Source organism: Vigna unguiculata, chromosome 4 (assembly GCF_037176805.1).
Source record: "Vigna unguiculata cultivar grain cowpea cultivar isolate G323 ecotype 2 chromosome 4, ASM3717680v1, whole genome shotgun sequence".
Classification (NCBI taxonomy): Eukaryota; Viridiplantae; Streptophyta; class Magnoliopsida; order Fabales; family Fabaceae; genus Vigna; species Vigna unguiculata.
Genome location: NC_140795.1, coordinates 41,435,407 through 41,462,309, shown reverse-complemented (window position 1 = coordinate 41,462,309; position 26,903 = coordinate 41,435,407). Strand labels below are relative to the sequence as shown.

At 34.0% G+C, this 26,903-nt stretch overlaps 2 protein-coding genes, 1 long non-coding RNA gene and 1 pseudogene across 4 annotated transcripts in view; 1 reads left to right on the top strand and 3 right to left on the bottom strand.

The window, feature by feature from the left end:
• LOC114181672 (receptor-like protein EIX2) overlaps positions 1-26,903 on the bottom strand; it is a 42,921-nt gene that overhangs the window by 10,463 nt on the left and 5,555 nt on the right. The window lies entirely within an intron of this gene.
• On the top strand, positions 723-4,325 carry LOC146887210 (receptor-like protein EIX2). The gene is made up of 2 exons (XM_085672264.1): positions 723-3,579; positions 4,103-4,325. The coding sequence occupies exon 1, from the start codon at positions 1,215-1,217 to the stop codon at positions 3,567-3,569; it is 2,355 nt and encodes a 784-aa protein (XP_085528390.1). The 5' UTR covers positions 723-1,214; the 3' UTR covers positions 3,570-3,579; positions 4,103-4,325.
• LOC114181502 (uncharacterized) lies at positions 10,236-11,740 on the bottom strand. Its single transcript, XR_003603825.2, has 4 exons — positions 11,638-11,740; positions 10,615-11,557; positions 10,447-10,542; positions 10,236-10,369 (listed from the first exon to the last, which is right to left on the bottom strand). It is a non-coding gene; the product is annotated as an uncharacterized LOC114181502 (long non-coding RNA).
• LOC114180816 (glycerol-3-phosphate dehydrogenase [NAD(+)] 1, chloroplastic-like) lies at positions 11,963-16,622 on the bottom strand (annotated as a pseudogene).

Below are 26,903 nucleotides of genomic sequence, written 5' to 3'. Positions count from 1 at the left end.
TTTTGCATTGTTAAAGAATTGATTTTTCCTCTTGTTCTGTTTGCCCAGTTATGCTTTTGCTCCGTTTCTCATCCATAATCCTATCATTAACAAATAAGTCTCTCTAGATAAACACTTTTTATATTAAAATTTGTGGTGTTTTGCAATGAAGCACGACATGGTCCTTTTATAGGCCTTTGGACATGACCCTTCAATTACATTCATTAAATATAACCACTACTTACAACACAATTAACGAACTTTATTGAATGCTTAATCAATTCTAGACCCACTCTAAAATTTTGCAATCTCCTAGACTGTTTTGGCCTGAACCTGTATGTGGCCGGTCAAAAACGGGTCGGGTCGGGCTGGCTCGTGAAACAGAAACGGATCAATGAGTTGACGAGTTGAAATCTGCAACTCAACCCATCCCCTAGTTGGCACACTTGACTGGTACATCAGCAAATCACTTTCAAAGTTATAAACCAAACATATAAATAAATTTTACCATGCATGATACCCCTAAGGAGCTAAGGTATTCACAGGGATAACAACAAGCGAGAGGGGTGTGGATTGGATTATCCCATTTTCATTTCTGCAATAAAATTTCTTTCTACCATATGATTTGTTAAAATGATTATTATAGTCATCTTGGAATGGTTGGAATATATACTTCTAATGGTTGGAATACTAACCTCTGGTAACATTCTTACAGTTACATACTTTTTTGACTTGAAATTCTCTGGGGAGAAATTCCTATTCAGTTTGGGAATCTCAAACTGTTACAGTATCTTGATCTTGGAGAACTTTTTCTTTCCGGAAAAATCCCATCTCAAATTGGGAATCTCAGAAAGCTACAGTATCTCAGTATTGGAGGTTATTATGGAGAGATTACGAGGTTAAATATTCCAAATTCTCTTTCCGGAACAATCCCTTTTCAAATTGGGAATCTTCCATTGTTGCATACTCTTCGGCTGGGTGGCAATTTTGATATAAAATCTAAGGATGCACAGTGGCTGTCTTCTCTCCATTCCTTGACCGTTCTTGAGCTCAATTCATTGCATAATCTTGGCTCCTCTCGCCGGTGGCTACAAACTATCAGTAAGATCCTTCAAAACTTAACAGAGCTGAGGCTAGTTGATTGTAATCTTTTAGATAATGATATTCAATCTTTGTTTCACGCTCATTCTTTCAACAACTTCCTTTCTCTTGCCCTCCTAGACCTCTCTTCTAATATGTTAACATCATCAACATTTCAACTCTTGTTTAACTTTAGCGTTCATCTTCAAGAGCTTTATCTTCCTCATAATAGTATCTCTTTGTCACCTTCTCTGTGTACAAATTTTCCATCTCTTAAGATCCTTGACCTCTCTTATAATAATCTATCATCATCAATGTTTCTAGGTAATTTTAATATCAGCTCCAAACTCCAAGAGCTTCATCTAGGCAGCAGCAGTCTGATAGATAGAAATTTCGTTATTTCATCCACTTCCACAACGAATTCTTTGTCCTCTCTTCTCCACATTGATCTCTCTAACAACTTGTTAAGATCATACTCTATATTTCACTGGCTTTCTAATTTCACTACCAATCTTCGTACCCTGCACCTTGGTTATAATTTATTGGAAGGTTTCATTCCAGATGAATTTGGGAAATCAATGAACTCTCTTGAATATCTTTATCTCTCCAATAACAAACTACACGGAAAAGTTCCATCTTTCTTTGGGAGCATGTGCAGGTTACAGATGTTAGACCTCTCAAATAATAAGTTGAATGGTGAATTTTCGAGCTTCATGCAAAATTCTTCATGGTGTAGCAGACACATAATTTATGGATTGAACTTATCTTATAACCAAATTACTGGCAAGATACCTGAGAGCATCAGACTGCTATCTGAGTTAGAGTCTTTATCATTGGAGGGGAATTCTCTAGAGGGTGATGTCTCTGAATCTCATTTTTCTAATTTTTCCAAATTATATTACTTATACTTGTCACACAACTCGTTGTCTCTAAAATTTGTCTCTAGTTGGGTTCCTCCTTTTCGATTAAATTTCTTGCATCTTGCATCTTGTAAACTAGGTCCGAATTTTCCTACTTGGCTTCAGTCTCAAAATTCGTTAATCTTTCTGGATATATATGATAGTGGCATTAATGATTCCGTGCCAGAATGGTTTTGGAATAAGTTGCAGAATATGTACACGTTGAATATGGCTCACAATAATCTCATTGGTTCAATTCCTGATATGAAATTGAGGCTTCTTTCCAGACCATATATAAATTTAAATTCAAATAAATTTGAGGGAAAAGTTCCATTGTTTTTGTTACAAGCTTCCGAGCTGTTGCTCTCTTCAAATAATTTTTCAGATTTATCTTCGTTCTTATGTGGAAATGTCACAGCTCCAAACTTGGCCACTTTAGATTTATCAGATAATCAAATAAAGGGGCAGCTTCCAAATTGTTGGAAATCTGTAGACCGATTATTGTTTCTTGATTTAAGCAACAATAAATTAACAGGAAAAATTCCTATATCCATGGGCACCCTTGTTAAATTGGAAGCTTTGGTTTTACGAAACAATAGTTTAATGGGTGAATTGCCTTCCTCTTTGAAGAATTGCAGCAATCTAATTATGCTGGATGTGAGTGAGAATATGTTGTCTGGTCTAGTACCATCATGGATTGGAGAAAGCATGCAACAACTGATGATATTGATCATGCGAGGGAATCATTTCTCTGGAAATCTTCCCCTTCATCTATGTTATTTGAAGAGTATTCAATTGTTTGATCTTTCAAGGAATAAATTGTGGGGAGGAATACCAACTTGTTTAAACAATTTTGCTGCGTTGTCTGAAGACAACATCAACAGAACTACAACTGAAAGTCGTGTGCATTGGTACAACACTACTTACTATGAATTTTATACTATTTTCGATGATAGTTATTATACACTTCACATAACATGGATATGGAAAGGAGTGGAACGCAGCTTCACACATCCAGAATTGGTTCTTCGTAGCATTGATCTATCATGTAACAACTTAACAGGTGAAATGCCCAGAGAGATTACATATATGATTGGATTAGTTTCTTTGAATTTATCAAGAAACAATTTGAGTGGAGAAATTCCTTCCGAGATTGGAAATCTAAGTTCACTCGAATCCCTTGACCTATCAAGAAATCAATTCAATGGGAGAATTCCTTCTTCTATTTCTCAAATGGATTTTCTGGAAAAATTAGACTTGTCACACAACTCTCTTTCCGGAAGAATCCCATTGGGAAGACACTTGGATACATTTGATGGCTCTTGTTTTGAAGGAAATATTGATCTTTGTGGTGAACAACTTAACAAGAGTTGTGCTGGAGATCAAACATCAGTAAAGCCTCAAGAAGCTGCAATCCATAGAGAAGATTCTGTTTTCTATGAAGCATTATACATGAGTTTGGGGATAGGATTTTTCACAGGCTTTTGGGGCTTATTAGGACCATTACTACTTTGGCAAACATGGAGAATTGCTTACTTGAGATTCTTGAACAGACTCATAGACTATCTACTTGTAATGGTTGAACTGGACATAGTGCCAAAGGTGGCTTAAAGACTAACAGGTGCATAATTCTGATAACTTCTTTCTTTCAATTTTATTGAATGTAAATGAGTAACTAGTTTTGATTTTAAATCGAGAATGCCTTTCTAAAATTAAATGTACAAGTTCTCATAGCATGAAAGTAATTTTTAGAATTTACTTATTTAATTCTTTATCCATGGCAATAGTAGATTCAGAAGTACTTCTATTAGTCTCTTTCTCTCAGCTACACATTGGATATCATCAATTTAATTAGACATTGATTATATCCTAATCTCCTATTCATGGCTTTACTAATGGTAGTCCCTTCTCAAAGAAACGAATGTTTTTGTTGGTGAAAGAAATTATAAATAGTGTTCCCTGTTTTTAGATCTTTTCATGTTTTCAGATGAGTTATGCTTAGACCATTTTAAAATGCTTAAATGTTATACACTTTTTTGTACTCTAAAGAGTTTCTATATTTTTGTTTACATTTAGTTTATCATTAAAATTTGGTCTTCACAATTTTTTTCCATCATTACTAACTCTGTCATATGAATTTGCAGTTTAAATCGATTTTCTTCAAGACTCCGTTCTGAGATGAAAGCATTATAGATTCCTGGAAGTGGAAGATTTGAATGTTGAAGTTTGTAATATAAAATATGACAACTTCTATTTTAAAGTAATGACTTGCAGGATCAATCATTGATGATAGTTAATGATTTGATAGCTGGAATTGCATAATCTATTTGTAATTTTATTCTAGTCAATACTGCGAATGTATAAAATGTGAAGCTTTTGCGTTCCATCTTCGGCTTGAATGTATGGACGTGTACGGGACGGGTAAGATACAGGTAGGGATAGTAAAAATATTCGCGCTCGCAAATATCTGCATATAAAATCTGCTACGGATACTTAGTATCTGCAGGTATTTATTATCCGCGGATAACGGGTATTTTAATACCTGCTTATAAACGGGTCGGATACGGGTATCATACTATATGTACTCGCGAGTACCAATTACCCGTAAAACATTAAAATTAAAATTAATTTATATTTTATTAAGTTAAGTTTAATTAAAATTATATTTCATTAGGTTAAATTTAATTAAAATTAAAATTTAATTTAATTTAATTATACTTTATTTTATTTTTATAATTTTGTATTAAAACATTTATAAAATATATATATGTTTTAAATATACACGGATATACGAGTATCCACGGGTTTTAAAAAAATTTGCGAACATTTTTTAAGCGGATACCCAACAGGTAAACAGGCTGAGGCGGGTAATAGGCAGATTTTTTTTTGCGGGTCAGGTTGCGGTAGGCACTATCCGTATCTGACCCGACCCGTTGCCATCCCTAGGTACAGGTAGTAGTTCCCTCGTACTTTACTTGCTGGATAAATATATGTCTTGTACCCGTATCCATATCTGTCGGGTATCCGTTATGCGGGTATCCACATAATTTTTTAATATCCATGGACATCCACGAGTACCCGCGGATATTTACAAAAAAATAAAAATAAACATTTAACAACATATTTTAATCGTAAATTTAAATAAAATACAATAAATAAGATTCATAAATTTTAAACAAAATCCAAATAACACATTAAAATAGTGATAAAAAAATAACTCATTCTAAATCAATATGTTATTATTTTAATCATATTTTTTTATTTTTTTTAATTTAAATTATAGTATAGAGAGTACGGATATCCACAACTACGAATATTATGATACTCGTACCCGCCTCGTTAACATGCAGGTATTAAAAATACACATACTCGTTATTCCGTGGGTATCAATTTACAATATTCATTTCCTATCTGTTGCTGGTTTTATTCGTGGATATCCGCGGGTACGGATTTTTTTGACATCCTTACTTGAATGTAGCAATAATTTGTATACTTTGGCATCCGTCGAGTGTCATTTTAATAAATCTTTTTAATATGACTGTTAGGCTATGTTCGCTCGAGGTGATTTGAATAATCAGCTGATTTGAGACTATGCACTTTTAATTAAATTTTAGTTCGATTATGGTGAAATATAATGATTTGAGAGGAAGGATTTTCCAAATCTAATAAAAACTCCATCTTCTCATTGATGAACGGATTTGGATGAATAAAGTTTCATTTTACCAATTTATCCCCTTACACATATTTTCTTTTACTCTAATGTACTTGCTTGTCATTAATAATAGTTATTATTAATAATATATGTATATAATAATTATAAATATATATATATATATATATATATATGTAACATAATAATTAATAATATATGTATATAATAATTAATAATAAAAATTAAAATATTATTAAAATTTAATATTTTTATTTATTAAAAAATTATTTAATTTTATTTTTATTAAAAGGGTAGTTTGGTAATTTTAAAATTTTATTTATTATAAATTTTTTTTAATCTATCACATCATTCAAATCACTCACTAACTTTCACAAAATTCATCTTCAAATCCATTCACTTTATCCTCTAAATTCACTCAAAAAACCACACATATTCATCTACACAAATCCACATAAATCCATCTTCACACTCTCCCTTAAATTTATCTTCTCAAGCAAAGAGAGCCTTAGAGATAATTTGGACTCTTTATCTCAATACTCTGATCACGAGATATGGAGGTAAAACCAATCATTCTCTTTATTTTGTGTTTAACTTTTCCAATGTAGCCTAATTTTTGGTCAATATGAAGGTTCTTGGGAAATGTCAGTTACGAGAAGTTGTCCGAGAGAAATTTGAGGGTCTAAACTCCCCAGGTAACATTGCCAAAGTTATGGTAATCAAGGTTTGAAATTTCAGTTGGGTTTTGCAACGATAAATAATATTGTGTGAAATTATGCAGAAATGAGGTTGATGCAGCCACACTTGTGGATGTAAACTGTTTTTTTGTTTTTCCTGGGTGATAACAACTAGAAAAATGTTATGTAGTTGTTGAAGATGGATCAAACTAGAGCATGGGACAAAGGCAATTATTTTGTTTGGGGCGTGCACTTTTAAGGAGGAGTAGGATACTGGTGTTGGATGAAGCAACTGCATCAATTGATAATACAACTAATTTGATTCTTCAAAAAATAATTAGGCACCAGTGTAAAATAGACTTTTTATACCGGTTAAATAAGGCTTTTTATACCGGTTCTAGCATCGGTATATATGTAGGCGATATAGAAGATTTGATCTTTCTATATCGGTTCCATGACAGGTATAAAAAAATATTTTTTATACCATTTCTAGAAAGTCCTCTTGGAAATGGAAAGTTACATAAGAAAAAATGACTTATTATACCGATTATAATTCCAACCGGTATAAAAATTACACATTTTACACCAAGTATGACCTCAACCGGTATAAAATGTGATTTATTATTTTTTTTATGAAAAATTCGTTTATGCTTTTTACCATATACCAAACTTGTATATAATTACCCAAAACATCCAGAAAACAAATCTCATTCAATCTAATATTTACATGAAATAGAATCTAATGTTTATATGAAATATAATATGATAAGTGCCAAAAATCAGTCAAGATTCATAACAAAATCTGGCACTTATGCTTTTAATGGGTGTTCATTTCATATTCATTCTCCCTAAATATAAGTTTCAATCACATGCTTCCAAGTTTTGAATTAAAGAAATCATTTGATCCTATTTTGTGTGTTTTTCAAGAAAGATTAAAGAGAACTCAAGAAGAGTGAAGGAGAAAACAAGAAATAGAGAAGAAAAGGAGGAAAATCTGCTACAGGTCGCTCAGAACTAAGGTGTTTCGCTCAAGCTAGGACACGCTCGCCCAAAAGTTAAAGTCTTCTCGCCTAAGCGAGACACTTGTCGCCTTTCTCGCTCAGGCGAGCTTGATCTCGCTTAAGCGAGATTTCATGAAGAAGCCAAGATGCAGTTTTCAGTTCTCGCCTAAGCAAGAACATGGTCGCCCAAGCGAGACCTTTCTTCAACCTGAAGAACTCTATCTCACCTAAGCGAGAATGAGTGGCCCAAGCGAGACCCTTCCTTCATGTTGAAGTACTATATCTCGCCCAAACGAGATTCAGTAGCCCAAGCGAGAGTTCGGGCTGTATATATATTTTGGAGGTTCAGAACTGCAGATTAGCTGAAGATTTTGGGAGAAGAACTGATCCTTGCTGCAGAGCGGTGACCACGAGCAAACACAGATCGTATTTCTTCTTCTTCTTCTTTAGTTCTTAGGATTTTGATAGCTACCATGAGTGGCTAATCTCTTTCCTTGGGATTGAATGTAATCTACTCGAACTTGGATGTAATCTGGTGATATTTATATATAGCATTTCTGTTTTACTCAATATTGGTATTATTGTTCTGCTCTTAATGCTTACTTCTATCTGATCAATAGATGTTTTGATTTTGATTTTTAGATCTGACTGGAAAGTATTTCTGAAAATCTGATTTGAACAATGATACTTGATATACTGTGATGCTAGGAATAGATCTCAATATATCAATTGCTTTTAACACTTGATCCTAATGCTGGATAGTTTGTTGAATATGTGAGGAATCAATATTCAGGGAACTAATCTTATGAATTTTATACGTGAGGGATCGGTATAAATGATTGTTGAGTGTGCATCAATATTGGTATTTTCATATGTTATATATTGTATTCATCCAGATTACAGAGAAGGAAGATAGATGAAATTCAATCCCAGTTTCTTTTACTGAACTTTTATCTAATTTTCTGCTTTTACTGTATTTGTTTATGCAAATTAGTTTAAACATCAATGATCTATGAAATTAAATTTCTGTATATATATATATATATATATATATATATATATATATATGCTGATCGAGATAATTAATTATTTTAACTGAATCCGTTCCTCGTGGGTTCGACACTCTTACTTCAAATCATTATACTACAATTGACCTTTGGTAAGAGATCAACAAGTATTTTTGGCGCCGTTGTCGGGGAACGGTGTTCTTTTGAAATTTCTAGTTATCTCATCCAGCTTTGTGTATATTTTTTCTTTATTAGATAGCTTATTAAATTTTCCCTTTGTACTAATCCTTGCTTGAGCTGTTTTGATTTATGCTCTTAAGATGTCAGGTTCCTGAAGATCGATTAGCATTTGACCCGGAGATAGAAAAGACAGCTAGAAGGAACAGAGGCAAAAGCAAAAAGAAGCAAGGAAAGACAAGGGAAGAATCTTCCAGTACTTTCATCACACCTCAATCAGAAAACATGGAGAATCAAAGACTAGCTCCAGCCAGGAAGACACTTGGAGACTATGCTATGCAACAAGGGCCGAGATATTTTTCTAGCATAGCAATACCATCCACCACCAAAACTTTGGAGATGAAGCCAGCTTAAGTCACATCCAAATCAGAGTTTGAACAGTTGGAAGGATGTTGAGGAGAAATTCTTGAACAGATTCTTTCCACCATCTCGCTACATCAAAGCCAAAGCTGATATTTCAACGTTTAGGCAAGGACCAGATGTGCCATTATGTGAAGCTTGGGTGCGGTTCAATTCCTTATTGAGGAAATGCCCAAATCACGGATTCGAGGATATTGCTCAGCTGAACATATTCTGTAATGGTCTAAGGCCTGACACCAAGATGATATTAGATGCAGCAGCAGGTGGAACAATGATGAGTGTAGATGCGGAGCAAGCAACAAGAATCATTGAGGCATTAGCATCCACAAATCATCAAGCTCAGCATAATAGGCAAACTGTTCAGAGGAAAGGAGTGCTTGATCTTAGTACTACAGATGCGATCTTAGCTCAGAATAAAATTCTGACTCAACAGATTGAAGCACTGACGAAGCAGATGTCTAAATTACCAGAGCAGTTGCAAGTTGTGCAATCTTCTCCCAATCAACAACCCATGAGATGTGACTTTTGTGGAGGCGATCATCCAAATGGTCATTGTTCTTATCAGAGTAGCTCACAAGGAGAAGTTCAATATGTGAGTAACCAAGGAAGACCAGGAAATTTCTCCAATAATAACAACTTTTCACAAGGGTGGAGAAACAATCCAAATCAGAATTTTGGATGGAAGCAAGATGTTGGTCCTTCAAACAGACAACCTCCTTACCAACAGCAGCAACAACAGTATCCTTTTGTGCATGATAGAACAACTAAACTGGAGGATACTTTAGAAAAGTTTATGCAAGCTTCTTTGACCAATCAGAAAAATACAGAAGTTTCAATCAGAAATCTTGAAGTACAGGTTGGACAGTTGGCTAAGCAATTATCAGATCAGCAAGCAGGTCAATTTTCAACCAACACTCAGACTAATCCGAAGGAGCACTGTAATTCAATTACTACCAGAAGTGATAAGATTGTGGGAAGAGGGACTAAAGACAACCTGGTTGTAAAGGAGGAGGTGTTGGAGGAACCAGAGAGAGAGAAAGAAAAAAATGAGTGTGAGGGAGAGGAAGAACTTTTATCTAATTTTCTGCTTTTACTGTATTTGTTTATGCAAATTAGTTTAAACATCAATGATCTATCAAATTAAAATTTCTGTGTGTATATATATATATATATATATATATATATATATATATATATATATATGCTGATCGAGTTAATTAATTATTTTAATTGAATCTGTTCCTCGTGGATTCGACACTCTTACTTCAAATCATTATACTACAGTTGACTTTTGGTACGCTTGCCAAGAGATCAACATAATACTACTCCAAAACGAATTACTATATAAGTCATAAAACACCTAACATCATCTTATATAAACACTTAAAAGAAACGAAGCCCACTGCTCACGAGCTTCCTTCAAGACTCCTTAATCCATTGGAGATGTGTCATTGAAAATCTAAACTATGAATAGTTGAGTCAATAATCTTTTAGTGATAAATACTTAAGATGTGATTTATAAATTGTACATATTACCATATCCCATGAGTCAACAATGTTTGCGGATATGATTCTATGCATGTGCCTCATGGTATAATATCCACACTCATAGCTTCCCGGTTGACGTGAGCACTACAAGTTAAATTCATATAATATCATAAATTTGATAATTGTATTTCAATAGTTTGAAGATTAACTACTTACAGTTGGCGCAATGAATTGCAACTTCTTTGTAGAAGTGATTTGTTATCCTTGCAACCTGGAATGAGCCTCAACCGCTCTGTAAAATTTAATGTATATTGAAATTGTGCCTAATATGGAACTTAGTAAAATTAAATTATATAACACAAAAAATAAGTTAATAAAAAAACTTACACTTGTAATGTACTTTTAATTTTCAAAGTGTTAGGCTTCTTGTGTAATGAACACAAAAGAACCACAACAAACTTCTGAGGAAGAATTAACAGCAACTGCCAGTGACCCCTACAGATTCAAATACCATTATATACAATTAAGTTTTAATTTTATGGACAATGTTTTAATTGTATAGTAGATAAAAATTAACCTCAATCTTAAAACTAAAGATGCTAAAGAGGGTTATATGGTACAGAAGAAAAGAAAGTGGCAAAAGAGAAGCGACATATGAGATAAGGAAGGACAAAATTCACAAGCTAAATTACTTTTCTTGCAACCAAATGATAAAATAAGGGAAATCAAGTTAAAATAAGGTGAAAAAATTAAGTTAAAATGAAATCAAGTAAATAAATAGACGCGAGACTTTCCCTAGCATTTCATTTTCCTCTTCTAGACGCGAGACTTTATTCTCTAATAATTCATTTGTGTATGCATGTTTATAACATTTATGGTTCAGGATTAGGATTTTTACTAAGGAAAACACTAATCAAAGTATAAAGACTCAAATAACATGAAAGACTATATAATTTTTACTAAAAGATTAGCAACTGATTTCTAAGCATAGAGTGCATCTCAGCGAGGTACGTACAAAAACCAAGGGATCTAAGACCTCATATCAGCAAAAGATAATTATATTTTACTCATCCAAGAATTGTGAACTAGGAAGGAAAAACACACCTCTTCCCTCCATTTCTGGCATAAGCATCGGCAACTTTCCTATTTCTCCCTCCCACTGGAACAAAATAATAAGGTTTTAATGAAACCGTGTAAATAAACATTGAAAAATAAGGTGAAGCCATTCAGTGTCCTTACTGCATGTTGTGATAAGATCAGCTACACCACAGCTCTCCATAAAGGTACTATCCTTAACAGATGGAAAGCACATCTTTGAAAATGTCATCATCTCTTTCAGGCCAATTCTCATTATTGCAACCTATATATATATATGTATGTATAAAATAAGAAAACCAACAAGAAACTTGGGGGAGAAAATTTCTGAGGCATCAAATCAATCCTTTAAACTTACTTTTGTGTTATTCCCCATTTCCAAGCCATCAACAAAACATGTCCCATTTGCATCCAATTTGTCAACATTAACAGAAACTAGAAAGGGGGAGAATGAATTGCAGATACTAATTTACTGTATAACATACCTCCAGCTATGGCCACAACATTTTTCAGAGTTCCAGAGTTCGACGCCTTTAACATCCTGGACCTATTAATGATAATGCAAAAACCATATGCTTGAAGTGTATCTCACAACTTACTAGTTTAAAATTACTCAGGATTAGTAAACAAGTAGGAATAACCATTATAATTGAATGATTTTTCCATTAGGGTAGTTTTTGCTATTACTGATTACATAAGATTCCTAGGGATTTAGGCATATTTTTTCCCATTCAAAACTATTTTTCCAGGTTTTTCACTACTTTTTTACTCACAGCTGTCACATTGAAATAAGGAGTGCAAAAAAACTGAACCTATCTATCTGCTGCTAATTTGTTTTGATTATATCCAACTGTTGCTTCACTAAATTTCTCCATTGCTATCTGTTCAAACAGTGAAGATCGCAGCATAAGTTGTTATCTATAAGTTTCCCCAAGTATATAGATTAAACAGTGTTGTATATCCTCTTGCTACCTCATTTGCTATGTTGGCCCCATTAACACTGACCAATTGATTCCTAGTTGTTTGGTTATGAGATTTGAGATCATGCTTGGCCCTTCTTTCTTGACCTCCATCCCTTTGATAAAGAAATTCCCTCTGCATCTGCCCTTATTTTCCCTGCAAGCCTTTTGCATATTCCTTCCACGAATTGATGTGGGGTTACAAACACCAGCATGTTGGCATCCTTAACTACATAATCAACCATTCAGAGCATAATACAAGTTATCCATAAAACACAGTTTAAAAATCAAAATCGAACAAAGGTACACAGTTATGGAGTTTTGGGTTCTCTCTAATAAAAATCTTGGCTCTTTTGGTAGTAGGTGCAAGGTTTTATTTTTGGAAAAAAAGTGAACAATTTATTTGGAACCTGCAAATTCAAGGTCTGGATCTGCAACAACATTTTTACTGAGCTTAATCCCAGGGAGATACTTAACATTCTCCTGGCAAAAAAGAACAGTAAATTATTTAATATTGATTAAAAAAAAATAATACAATGTATGCACAATGAGAATGAAATGTTTGAGTGGCCTTACATTGGTTTTGTTGATAACATCTGTGAGCTTCTCTCCGATCGGTAATGTTTCTTCGAATACCCACATTCTCACTTCATCTGATTAAAAATCCGAGAATTCATTAATCGAAATACGAAAAGTAACATCCAAATTGAAATGATATTGTTTACTGTGAAGGTAAGGATGCTAAAAAACCTTTTTCGCCACAATACTAATTAAGAATTATTAGTGAACCTTTTTTATTAAGACTAGAAAAATACACATTATATATGGGTGCTCCCATTGTCATTATGTATTAAACCGACAAGTACTAGACAGAAGTCACAATGACAACTTTTATAATCAAAATAAGAAAAAAAAAAAGAGACGTCAAAACCCTACACCAATTTGCTTACATGTCCAAGATTAGGAGTAAAGCATACACCAATTTGCTTGAGCTAAATATACCAAAGACGTTGAAACCCCTTATCTTCGCCAAGCCTCAAAACAGTGCTCATTCACTTGACCTAGGTTTTCTGTGAGATTTAGAAGGTTTGGACTCGGTCAAAATGAAATCAATTAAACACAAGTTGTAACTTCATAATTGGAAAAATCAAACCAAATAAATACACATAAAAGCACATAGGGGGCATAGTCATATTTCTATAGGATAATATTTCACAAATTATACTACATGCCTACTAAAAATTAAGACAGGAAGAAAATTAAGCAGAAAAGCACAAGTACAACTTCCAGACTAGAGAAACATACCTATTAGTATATTACCCAAATAGAGAGATCAACCAGACTCCCTCACACTCATGACAAATGCCTGAATAAGACTTTGGGTTGCATGAGTTTGCTCAGGGGTTCGAGATATTATAATTTTAGTTTCCACAGCTCCGAGCTTCCGGGCTTTGGATCAGTTATAATAATATTTGCATCAGAGATTTATGTAGATCACATTGTAAATGTCAAAATTCGTAAGGAATTATAGAATGATATCATCATAATCCCACCATCCAACAAATTATGTTCAAATTAAAAGTAAGGTTAACAAAATTTTCATTGATCATTTTTACATGTAATGTTGTGTTGGGTTCAAATTAAAAATTGTTTCTTTTGTAGTGCTTGTAGAACAACGTTTTTTCTATTTCACTTTTAAAGAGCTGAGTTGAAGCTGCAAGAGGGAATGCAGAGCTAATTGAAAATGGGTTTTGATAAACACACAGAAATCGGTGAAATGCAAGTATGTTTGTTTACTTTCTGAAGGTGAAATGCAAGTATGTGTAAGCAGCAGACCTGAAATCACAAGATAATTATGTTGGAGAGCCCGAAATCTGTTTTGCAGAAGTTGATTCAAAAATTCTTTGAATCACTGCAAGTGTTCCTAAAATATGCAACATGTCAACTCCCATGCACAGAAAATGACAAAGAAGAAAGTTTTGTATAAGCCGCTACGTAGAGCTACGAGAATTCTCCCATTTTTCCATTTGAATCCGCACGAGAACTCATTTCTTCTCTCCTCCGTATCAAATTTTTGAATCGCTTTCTTTAATCCTTCGAATATTTGTCTTCATTCACCTCTGTGTCCTCCAACACACGTAAAACTCTCTTCATACTAATCTCTAGTCAAAATTGGGTGTCTTCTACCCAAAACCTAATCCTTGAAAATGATTCCTCATTGGGACCTACACTCTGCTCTGCAACCAATTTAATATATATTTAGTCTTCATCATCTCATCACAACTCTCTTAAATTCTCTATCAGATGCTCCACAAAAGTAAATCCTTGGACAATAAGGAAAACAATCCATAAATGAGACAATGCTACGGATTATTATCAAATATGCATCATCTTCTATATTTTACTTTCCCTCTCTTTTTACCCTCTTCCCAATATTTTTAATATATCTCTGCAAATCAGTTTTCACCTTTTCAAAATCGCATGCACGTATTTTACTTTCTCTCTGCCAAAGATTTTCATGTATCATCATTCACTTGGATGAAACTATTTACGTCACCAAAAAAAGTTCTTAGCAGAAGGATTTATATATTTATACATCTTCTTGGACATACAAGCAGCATTCAAACTTAGTTTTCGAGATAAAAGAAACATATAGGACAAACATTTTCCCCCCTACGTTTGTTTACCCCTATGATTGCCAATGTCTCCTTAATTAATCAGTTACGACATATTGACATTAACTTTCGAGGTTATAGATCATATATTTATTTGACTATTTACACTTTTGGGATTTGGAGTTCATTATATATATATATATATATATATATATATATATATATATATATATATATATATATATCGGGCTTTCTAGGAGTTTTACTTTTCCTACTTGAAATAGATATAGCTTACCAAGACAAAACTTTGAAAAGTCTAAAACATCTTTGTTTGTCAAGTTAGACACTTAGGTTATAGGCCATTATAGGGTGAATATACAACAGAGTAATTCTTTATTGGAATTTTGGTACTAATCAATATACAATACTTAATTTTTCTGTTCATAAATCATACTTTTTATATAGAATTCTCGGGTGGCTATAATGTGTTTATACCTCCAGGTATATATGCTTTGTAACTGTTATACACTTAAAGGATTAATTAACATTTAAATTAAAACAAACTTGATAGTTATAATGCAATACTATTCAAAACGATTGTGATGAGACTGGTTCGGCCGATAGAATATATTAGCATGCAATGAGAGATGCAAGAATAAAAAAGGAATTATTAGGAGATTTGTGTTTGAATCACTGTCATCACAAAGACTCTATTTTAGAAACTGTCATCACTGAAGCTTTCAAGATAAAATCAAACTAATTATATTTATTTCCTTTGAAATATAACCTTAAATTATATATGTCTTATTCAAACTATGTATAAACACATATATCATCCTAATTTAACAAAAAAAAATTTAGAAGTTCATAGGTGGTATAAAGAAAAGCAATGTCACCTATTACATCGAGATGAATCGAAAGCAGTTCCATTTTGGCATTCTCCTTTCCATTTCGTTGGAACAGGCTCCATCCCTTCATCACTGAAGCTCAGTGAGTCTGGCCACACACTTGCAAGTAGAATCACAGTCAACACAGACATATAAACATAAATATCATGCAGACACGCACATACTAATTAACACATTGCTCACTGGTTTGGTTTGATGCTACTGATCAGTTATATAATTACATAATACATTATTTAGATAAATAGAGTAAAATGAGAACAGCCACACCGATAATTACAGTAATGTTATATTACCTTCATAAGGAAAGGAAAGAAAATTATGAAATCAGATATATTCGAAATATGATGATAAGAGATAGAAAGAAAAGAAACATTGTGGAAAAATGTTGTAAATAACAATCTTTTATTTAATTATTTTCAAGATTAAACCATAGACATATAAGGAAGATAAAAATTACCACTATCAATCATTCCCACTATGATATCTTTCGCATATTGTGCTCTGATCTGAGTTTTCTTTCCAGGTAGGTGGTGTAATTCATTCTTTTTGCCGGAGAAAGTAGATGATGGGGAAGTCTCAGCTATTTGACCGTTTTCATTCTTTTGCTTTCCAGAGAAATTGAGATGGCCTGTCCTGGTTATAGCCATCCTAGCTGCAGTTGTTGGTAGTCAAGCCATTATCACTGGAACATTCTCAACCATCAAGCAGTGCTCTCCATTAATTTGCTTCTCGAGAGTTAAAGTGATTCACACATCATCAAAAATTCATGGGCAAATATATATCCCTGAGGTCAATTGGCTATTGATGATATTTTGTTTGGCAGTAACTATATTGGGTAATGCCTCAGGTATGACACTGATTGCTGTTTATCTATACATTAATTTTGCAGCAATATAATATGGAACTAGAAGCATCAAGAACATTCATTTCTAAGATGGAATTGTAAGAAGTTAGCTTTGGTAGCAAGCAGACATTTAGTTCTATGCTTGAGTTTAAATAATAAATAGGAAGGGGGAGAGGTGTGTTAACAGTATGTGTTTTTTCTAACAAGAATATGACACACTTTACTTTGCACAACAGGTTTGGCAGTTATCACAGTGATGTTGGTGACCACCTGTTTGATGTCACTGGTTATTGTGCTATGCTGGCACTAGAATGTCCTCCTTTCACTCGGGTTTGTTTTCATATTTGGAACCATTGAGGCTCTCTTCTTCTCTGCTTCTCTTATCAAGTTCCTGCAAGGAGCATGGGTGCCTGTAGCGTTGGCTCTAGTATTTCTGACTTTCATGTATGTTTAGCACTATGGCACACTCAAAAAGTATGAATATGATGTTCACAACAAGGTTTCCATCAACTGGCTCCTCGGCCTAGGTCCCAGCATAAGTATAGTCCGAGTGCGTGGGGTTGGCTTAATACACACCGAGCTAGTTTTTGGAATTCCAGTAATCTTCTCCCACTTTGTAACCAACCTCCCAGCCTTCCATGAAGTCCTAGTTTTCCTCTGCATCAAACACGTGCCAGTTCCACATGTCAGACCTGATGAACGGTTTCTGGTTGGTCGTGTTGGCTCGAGAGAGTTCATTGATTATTGAATGACTCAAAATTAAAGTCTAAAATTAGTTCTAAATGTCATCAATCAAGATAATGTGATAAGGTTGAAAAATAAATACACTACACACAACCATTCAAATACATCTCTATACTTCTAGCCCACAAAAATCCCATATATTTAATCTTCAGTAACAAAGAGCAAGTATATAAAGTAGTGTGAGAATTGAGGTATGCATACCCAGTCTTAGATTAAAATATTAAAATATGTCTTCATTATTTTCAATGCACCAAATGCAAGGAACAAAAAGGGAACATTTATAGTAGCTACCCTTGTTCATTAGCTGTCTTGGTCAAAAAGCAAAATATTACAGCTGGCAAGACAGAATCCCATTCTGTTATAACAGAGGGAGAAAAATCAAAACAGAAATATATTCTATTCTTTTATCCCCCTCAAACTCAAGGTGGAGGGTTGGGAGATAAACACTGCACATTGAGTTTGCCTTGAAGAAAAGAAAATCTGGCTTGAGAGAGAGGCTTTGTAAAAATGTCTGCCCAAAAAGCTAAAATATGATAAACGAGAACCTTCTTGGACAAAACCTTTTCTCTGATAAAGAAGACATCAATCTCCATATGTTTGGTGCGACGGTGGAAAACAGGATTATGCGCAATGACGACAGCACTTTGATTATCAACGAGAAGACGAGGAGGAGAGAAAGGGACCTGAAGTTCCTGTAATAGAGCTTGAATCCAAGTTAGCTCAGCGGTGGTTTGAGCTAAACTACGATATTCAGCCTTACTACTAGATCTAGCTATTACCGGCTGCTTGCGAGACCACCATGAGATCAAATTAGAGCCTAAGAAAATGGCAGAGCTAGATGTGGAGCGTCGATCATTAATATCAGAAGCCCAATCAGCATCACACAAAGCTGTGATAGTGAAAGGTTGTCCAACAGGCCGTGAGATAGAGTACCTTTGAGATATCTGAGGATTCTTTTAACTACCATCCAATGAGTATCAAGAGAGTTGGCCATAAATTGACAAACTTTATTAACCGCAAAGTAGATATCAGGCCTAGTAAGAGTTACATACTGTAAAGCCCCAACTACAGATTTGTAAAGAGTAGGATCCAGAAATAAGTCACCAGTAGTTTTTGAGAGTTTGCAAATGTAGTTCCTCAATTCAGACAACCTTTAGCCGATATTTTAGTAACAGTCAAGGCTTCCTCCATGCTAGCTCCGGATGCAATCACAACACAGACAAAATTTCAGCTCTAGGTGTAGAGTATGAGTGACACACATTGCATTTCTAACCATAAACCTATACTTAGTCGTCATTAGGGTTTTAGTGGAAAAATTTTTCACCGTAACCCATGCTTAATCGTGATTAGATTATTAGTTGGAAAATGAGAGAAATCAGTAGAATTAAAAATTACAAACCATGAAACTAAATCAAAGAGTTCAATAGAATAGAAAATTACCACTGTTTAACGAAGACATCATCAAATAGGTCACGTTGCCCTTTTGAGGGAGATGTGAAATCTCACATAATTTGAATTTTGAAAAATTTACCAGAATCGCACACCTATCTCTGAACGCTTTAAGAAATTTCACAAGCTTTTTGAAAATTTTGTACAACAAATTGAATAATGAAACGATTGGCCATTGCTTATGAGCACACAGGAACTAGAAATCACGCAACAGAGATGGTGCAAAAAATGAAAAGCATATTCAAATTACATCTTAATAAAAAGATAAAAATATTAAAATAATAAAAATTTGTTGCGGTTAGAATAAAATAACAGAATTAACATTTTTTTAGTGGTTTAATATAACCCAACAAAATACCCACTAATAAAAATTATTATTTTTGTAGTGTTATATTGATGATTGTACTTTTTGTTTTGCTTTTTTTAATTTTTATTAATATTTGTTGATATATTTTTATGTTTATATTATCAAACTGTGAAATGTCTTTTATTTATATATATATATATATATATATATATATATATATATATATATATATATATATATATATATATATATATATATATATATATATATATATATATATATATATATATTCCAGGGATAATTTTTGTAGACATAGATATTGGAACGTATTTGTGATGGTTCCTGCAGAAAAATTCAGAAATAAAGCAAAGATAGTATTGTGGGAAGATAGATCTTGTATTATTAGCACTTTTGGTCTACTAAAGAGTATTCCAAAAGGCATATGACAGCAAAAACGAAAAAGGGAACAAAATCTCTATGCTCAGGGAAGAAGGAAAATTCCTCATAACAGAAAGGAGAGAAGTCATGCCATATTTCCTACCCCTAGTGGTCCCCTCAAACCTAATGGAATCCTTTTACTCCTAGTGCTTCTCCTAACAAACCTCTGCACCGTTTCATCCTTCTTTGGATCCATTGCCACGTGTTTCCTTGATGTTTCCCCACTTGTATTCTGTATCATAACATTACCCTCTCCATCGAGAGTGACCTTGTCCACAAGGTCAAATAGAGGAAATATCTTGGATATATGAAACAAGTTCCTAAGTGCAGTCGCCAGTACCCTCCCATTGGATCAAAATTTGAGGAACCCACATGTCACGAATCTGAATTCTGCGAGTGTCGAGAACAGCTAAAGGCTGGAACTGAGGGCCATGGACAATTGTAGTAAGTGGTAGAGGCATGTATTGAGAATCTGGGGTACCTTTACACATTTTTAGCAACGAAATATGGAATACAGGATGAAAGGACCAAAATAGCGCATGGATAATTTTTTATTGCGTTGCAGGCACAAAGAATGCTAGCGGTATGGCTACAATTTCACGAAAACAAAATCACCAACATTAAATGTAACTTCAGAACGCTTTTTGTCAGCATTATGCTTCATGCGGGACTGAGCATGGGATAAATTATGCTTAAGTTGAGTTAGTAATCGATCCATTTGCAGTAATTGAACATGAACATCAAATGGAGTGTCATCCCGAATAGAGTGAGGAATAATGGTTGGTGGGTCTCAACCAAATAAAATTTTGAACGGTGTCATTCCAATGGACGTCTGAAAGGAACTGTTGTACTGTAGATACATCTCTAAGCACTTGTTAAGAGCCTCAGATTGTCCATCCGTTTGAGGGTGGTAAGCCGAACTCATCCGCAATGAGGTTCCTTGTAGTTTAAAGAGATGCCGCCAAAAAGAACTAACGAAGGTCTTGTCATAGTCAGAAACAATAGAAGAAGAAGGGATTCCATGCAATTTAACCACCATATTAATAACATATTAGGCAACTCACTTTTAGCCAACCAGGTTCGAAGACAATGACATACGCACTAAACAATTCAACCACCAAGCTGTAAGCTTTCACGCATTACTTTACGCACCAAGAGAATATAAACTCATAACTGCACATGCTTTAATCGAATAACAAAATTAAATAATTAAAACTAGTCTATTCGGCCCGTCGGATTCAAACCCATGCACACACACAAATTCACTCTGCAACCGCCAAGCTAAGTACATCCTTATGTAATAATATGCACTACTTAATATATACACATATTCGTAACCTTATATATGTTATTAAAATTTAAAATAAATACAACAATAACTTAAATCACTCAAATAATAGTTATTTTATATTTCATAATTTAATAACTTAATTAAATTAATAAATTAATAAATCAATAATATTAATCAAGCCATTGATTTTTCTCATGTATCCCCTTTACTCTAATTTTTTCCGGATCTTACAATAGTCGAGTCAAGATGTTCCAAATGCTGTTGGGTGGATTTTCCCTGCTGATCATGAAGGGCAATGATGTCAGAAACACGTTTAAGTTCCGTAGTAAGCTCTTTCATCCTCGTGTTTTCTGCCATGAGAGCTCAATGGAAGCACCAATGTGATGGTTCCTGCAGAAAAATTCAAAAATAAAGCAAATAGAATATTGTGGGAAGATAGATCCTATATTATTAGCACTTTTGGTCTGCTAAAGAGTATTCCAAAAGGCATATGACAGCAAAAATGAAAAAGGGAACAAAATCTCTATGCTCAAGGAATAAGGGAAAATTCCTCATAACAGAAAGGAGAGAAGTCATGCCATATTTCCTACCCCTAGTGGTCCCCTCTTCCCACATAAATATCCCTCACTCATTCCCTCAAACGTAATGGAATCTTTTTACTCTTATTGCTTCTCCTAACAAACCTCTGCACCGTTTCATCCTTCTTTGGATCCATTGCCACGTGTTTCCTTGATGTTTCCCCACCTGTATTCTGTATCATAACAATATCTTCTAAAGATTGTGGAAATATATCGGTGGAAAATTATCAACCGAATGACACGACTTTTTTCACGAAAATAGTCTCTCAAAAATTATCCTTTGAAAACAAAAGTACGTGGGAAATGCTTCTTATGAATTTATTACCCAAAAATTTCAGTTTGTGGAAAATTTATGGAAAAAGTACAATTATCCACGGAAAGGTATTATTTCTCACAGATTTTGACTATGGAAAATTTCATTTTTTCTTGTAACAAGGTGGATGGGAGATAAAATGAGACTATGCTTCAAAAGCATATTCAAATGCTTGAACTTAGAGAAGAGAAGAGGAGAAGTTGGAGATCTTCATCTGAGAGCTCTTTTGATGGTGAAGGATGGAGAGGAAGACACGTATTTGATGGTCGGCAGAGGCGCACCTCATTGCCACAAAGACAACCACCTCCCATCAAGATTTCCAAGTTCAAAGGAGAAAGTGATCTCAACCTCTACATTGAGTGGGAGCAAAAAGTGGACCAAATATTCAACATTCATTTAGTTAGTGACTAAGTAGATTTGGTAGTCTTAGAATTTAAGGACTATGTCATGACTTGGTGGCATCAAATGTGTACAAACAATATTAACCATGATCCACTCGCGGTTTTTGGAGAGACATTAAAGTTTTAATGCGTGCTAGATTCGTTCCTTCCTATTATAGGAGGGAAACTCTTTTGAAGCTCTAAAGGCTTCAATAAGGGTCCATGTGTGTTTATAAATATGTCAAGCTAATGGAGTCCATACTTTTAAAAGTGAGACTTCAATTTGAAAGTGGAGAAGAAAACCTAGCTAGGTTTGTGAGTGGGCTAAGAAAAGAGATGTTGGTAAACTTGTCTAATCGTGTTTGGAGAGATTCCTCTAATAAATATTCATAGACTCTTGTAATCAATGTATGAAATGTCTTATGGACTAAAGTTGGCTTGATTAAAAATATACATAATTTAAAAAATTTTAAATACATACAATTTTAAAAAAGTTATAAAAGTTTGGGGTCGTGGTCCCCGCCCGCTCCTTCATGGCTCTGCCACTGCGTTTTCTTTCATGAAATTTTATCGTAGTTAAGATCAATTTTTTAGTGATCTTAACATTATTTCAAATTTTTCAAAATTAAACTAAAATTAACTTTCATTTTATTTAAACAAATGATAAACATTGAAGAGACCAACAATGATATTGGAATATTGTTATGCTTATTTTAAAAATATTTAGTTTACTCATTTGATTTAATTTTATAATGAACTATTCGGAGGGAGTTTACTTACTTATTAGAAATAGAATCGGTTCAAAGATAAAACAAGTAAATCACTCGCTTTAAGCTTCGAGCAAAAGAAGGCATCATTTTTTTTATTATTAATATTTTTCTATTAAAATAATTGTAGAATTATGTTTAAGAAAAAAAGCCTTACAAATTTTTTTTTACTAATATAGCTCAAAAAATATTTTATTACTAATATAGCTCAAAAAATATTTTATATTCAGCCATTTTGATATACCAAACAATCTATTGGTTTCACTTAATTAGTGAAATCGATTAATCGATTATATTAATAAGTTAAAATGTTCATTGTGTATGTCCTAGAAACTAAGAACATTTTAGCTTGTTAAAACTAATTTTAATACACTAAAAAACTAACCTGAAATCATCCCTTTGACGATCAAATCATCACTTTTATTTCACTTTTAGTTTATTAAGATATACTAGCTAATTTATCAAATGTGATTTCAACCGAACATTCTAGATTAAGACAACTGCACTTAACACACATTATTAGAAAATCTCTCATTAACAACTAATTTTAAAGATAAAAAATTGTTAGTTACTTTAGTGACCAATTTAGATACTAATTTATAAAATAAAATATTATTGATTACTAAATAGTTACTATTACGAATAAAAAATTATAATTTGTCTCTAAATTTATTTTTCAAATTTAGCTACCAAGGTTTTGATTACCAAAGGAATTAGCTACCAAGGTTTAGGCTACCAAAACCTAAATTATTCTTTAATTAATTACACTACAAGAAAATGTTTCATTAACAACCAATTTTAGTGACCAAAAGTTAGATACCAATTTAGATACCAATTTACAAAATAAAAAATTATTCAAAATAGTCACTATTATGAATAAAGGATTGTTGTGGTGACAGACGTTCTTGAATGTCGGTTTTGATACTGACGTGAAATTGACGTCTCCCGATATGACGTCGGAGTTTACTCAGACATCAAAAGTCAAAAAGAGCCGACGTCAAAAGTCATTTTTGTGGTAGTTAATTTTAGTTCTTTATTTGATTTTAATAAAGTGATGTATTATATTTTTTTAGTGTATAAAAAAAGATTTCATTAGAGTTTAAAAATTTCAAGTAAACATACATTTAAAATATTTTTAATTCAAATATTTGTTTTTCTTTCATATTTTTTAAAAATATTTTTAATTTTTATCAACTAGGTAACATTTATCAAATATATTTTGGCTCTTATAAATTTTATTTGGTATTTTAATCTGAAATGTATACATTTATAATAAACAAGAATTATCTCCTTTAATATTGAGTATTTGATAATATTATGTTTCATTTACGTAATTTTTTATTATTTTATAAAAATTAACTAATTGATATTGAAACAATAAGAAAGCGAGTATGGATACGAGTACGAGTACATACCTGTTACCTGGTGAGGATGAGGATGAGACAAAAATTTGATACCCATTGTAGTTGGGTATGCGGATGGGGATGCATTTTGTAACATCCCTACTGGAAATTACTTAATTAAATAAAACAATTAAGAGTTGAAATTCAAACGTCACGATTTTTATTATTCCCAAACGCGTGAAAATTTAAAACATTATTCAATGCACCAAAATTCGATTAAAGTTAAAGTAATAATCTTATTACAATTTCCAAAATCCGACAAAATAAAAAAAAAAACATAATTTATTTCCTAGCTCAAGTACCCAAGCTATCCTTCTCTTCGTCTCTATGCATCGCCAGCATCACCTGTGATATCATCTGCTCTTGTGTAACGAATCACACAATCATCGTCAAACATAAACAGAAAGAGTGAGCTCATAATTAAAATAACACATACATTAATAATATCAATTACCCAACTAATTTAGTCTAGTTAATTCTTGGCCAATACCTTAATCCCCAAGGCTTTTCAACCTTCCCAACAAACAAATAGTTAGCCTTGGATTCAGGGTTTATGATGCTCACACGAACCTGTCCGCTCGTGGTCCTACCTCTATGAACCTCCCCGCTCGTAATTCTGGTCTACGAACTTCCCCGCTCGTAGTCCTGCTCTACGAACTTGCTCGCCCGTAGTCCAACAGGCGTGATCCACTAGCTACGTACCTCCCCGCACGCAGCATCTCTCAAGTGTGAGCACGGAACATACGAACCTACCTCGCTTGTATCCCCACACAAGAGTATCAAGATATGAACCTCCCCTTTCATATCATCACATGTTCATCACCATCCATGAACCTACTCGCTCATGGCACAACATCCCTTGATCCAAGTATCGCATCATTGCGTGAAAGCAACACACACAAGCCACTAACCACAGCATTATCGTCTGGCGTAATCTAAGCGCCGCTAGGCAAAACCTACGCAGACCGCCTGGCGAAACCTCCTCACCGTCAGGCGCCAGCCTCTCACAGACCCATTGTTGCAGGGTCTATCGCTTGGCGGATCACACCTTGCCGCCAGACGCCACATGGTGCAGGGACCTCTCACACTAGTCTTATTGCCTGGCGGGTATCAACAGGCCGCTAGGCGCCACACCAGTAGCACAAATCTGCTGGTTTTTGACACCCAAATTGGTCTATTCTACAATCTAGATTGCTCTAAAACCTAATTGCACACTTGCGTATCAGAATCACACTTAGTTCAATTACCTACATCTTATATTCGCCATTCACACTTTCACTATATGTGATTTATTAACCACTCTATCATTATGCCATGACTTAGTCAACTCATGAAATTGATACTCTATCCCTTGATTTCATCATCACACATACTTTTTATTCACTACAACAACCCCACACATTCCCCTCAATTAGAGTTAAATTAAATCTACACCATCATAACTTGGTGTCTTAACCCCTTATTACGTATCCTTTCTACATCCCACAATATAGACTCAAAGCACTATATTTTCCATAACTTGCACTCTCAATTATCATAATTCATACCCTATTACACTATCCTTCCCTCATCACTCCCAAATTACACCTCTATTTAAACATACCCTCATATACTTGTTCATTCACTCATTCTCAATCCCCGAGGTTCATTGTCCCATTCTCTTCCACCTAAATTTGTATGAGTACACCAGAAATCCAATACTCGCGTCACGTTCAGCCACCACACACAACAGGAAGCATTCGCACCACCGCCTGACGGCAGATTACACACCACCAGGCGATGTATCAGACCTCGGGAAAATTTTCAATTTCCTCCTCTATGCTAAATTTCCGAACTCGTCCACTCCATTGCCTTCCCCTCCAATTATGCTGAACTCGTAAACCATCCAGCAGTACCAAAACGCAACACATTAATATGATTACTGCCAATGATACATTGAAATTAGGTTCCTAATACCTCTCTTCCAGGTGCTCCTTTAATTCAAAAATCGCTTACTTACCCTTGCTTGAAAAATTCATTATTCCACCCAATTCCATCAATTTAAAACATTTACTCATCCAGTCAATATACAAATCCCAAAATTCTAGAAGTCGCGAGGACTCCGACACCAAACAACACAAAAATGACATAGACAACGTTGTGTCGCTTGGCGGTAGTTCATCGCCACCAGGCGGTTCATATGCGAACCAAGAACACAAGCACGAATTGATATGTCGCTTGGTGGCACATTCGAGCCTGCTAGGCGGTTTCTGGACAGAAACCTAGAAATTCACGAAAAATAGCACAAAAGAAAGGATTTCATACACTTTTGATAAAAAAACAAGCATATTATATCATACACGAATAAAACAAACATAAAAAGCTCCCATTACATTTAAATTATGATTATCATGTTCCCATAATTGCCTAAAACC

Bases quoted from the DNA above. Each gene is read 5' to 3' on its own strand.
- LOC146887210 (XM_085672264.1), top strand. From the start codon at position 1,215: ATGTTAACATCATCAACATTTCAACTCTTGTTTAACTTTAGCGTTCAT.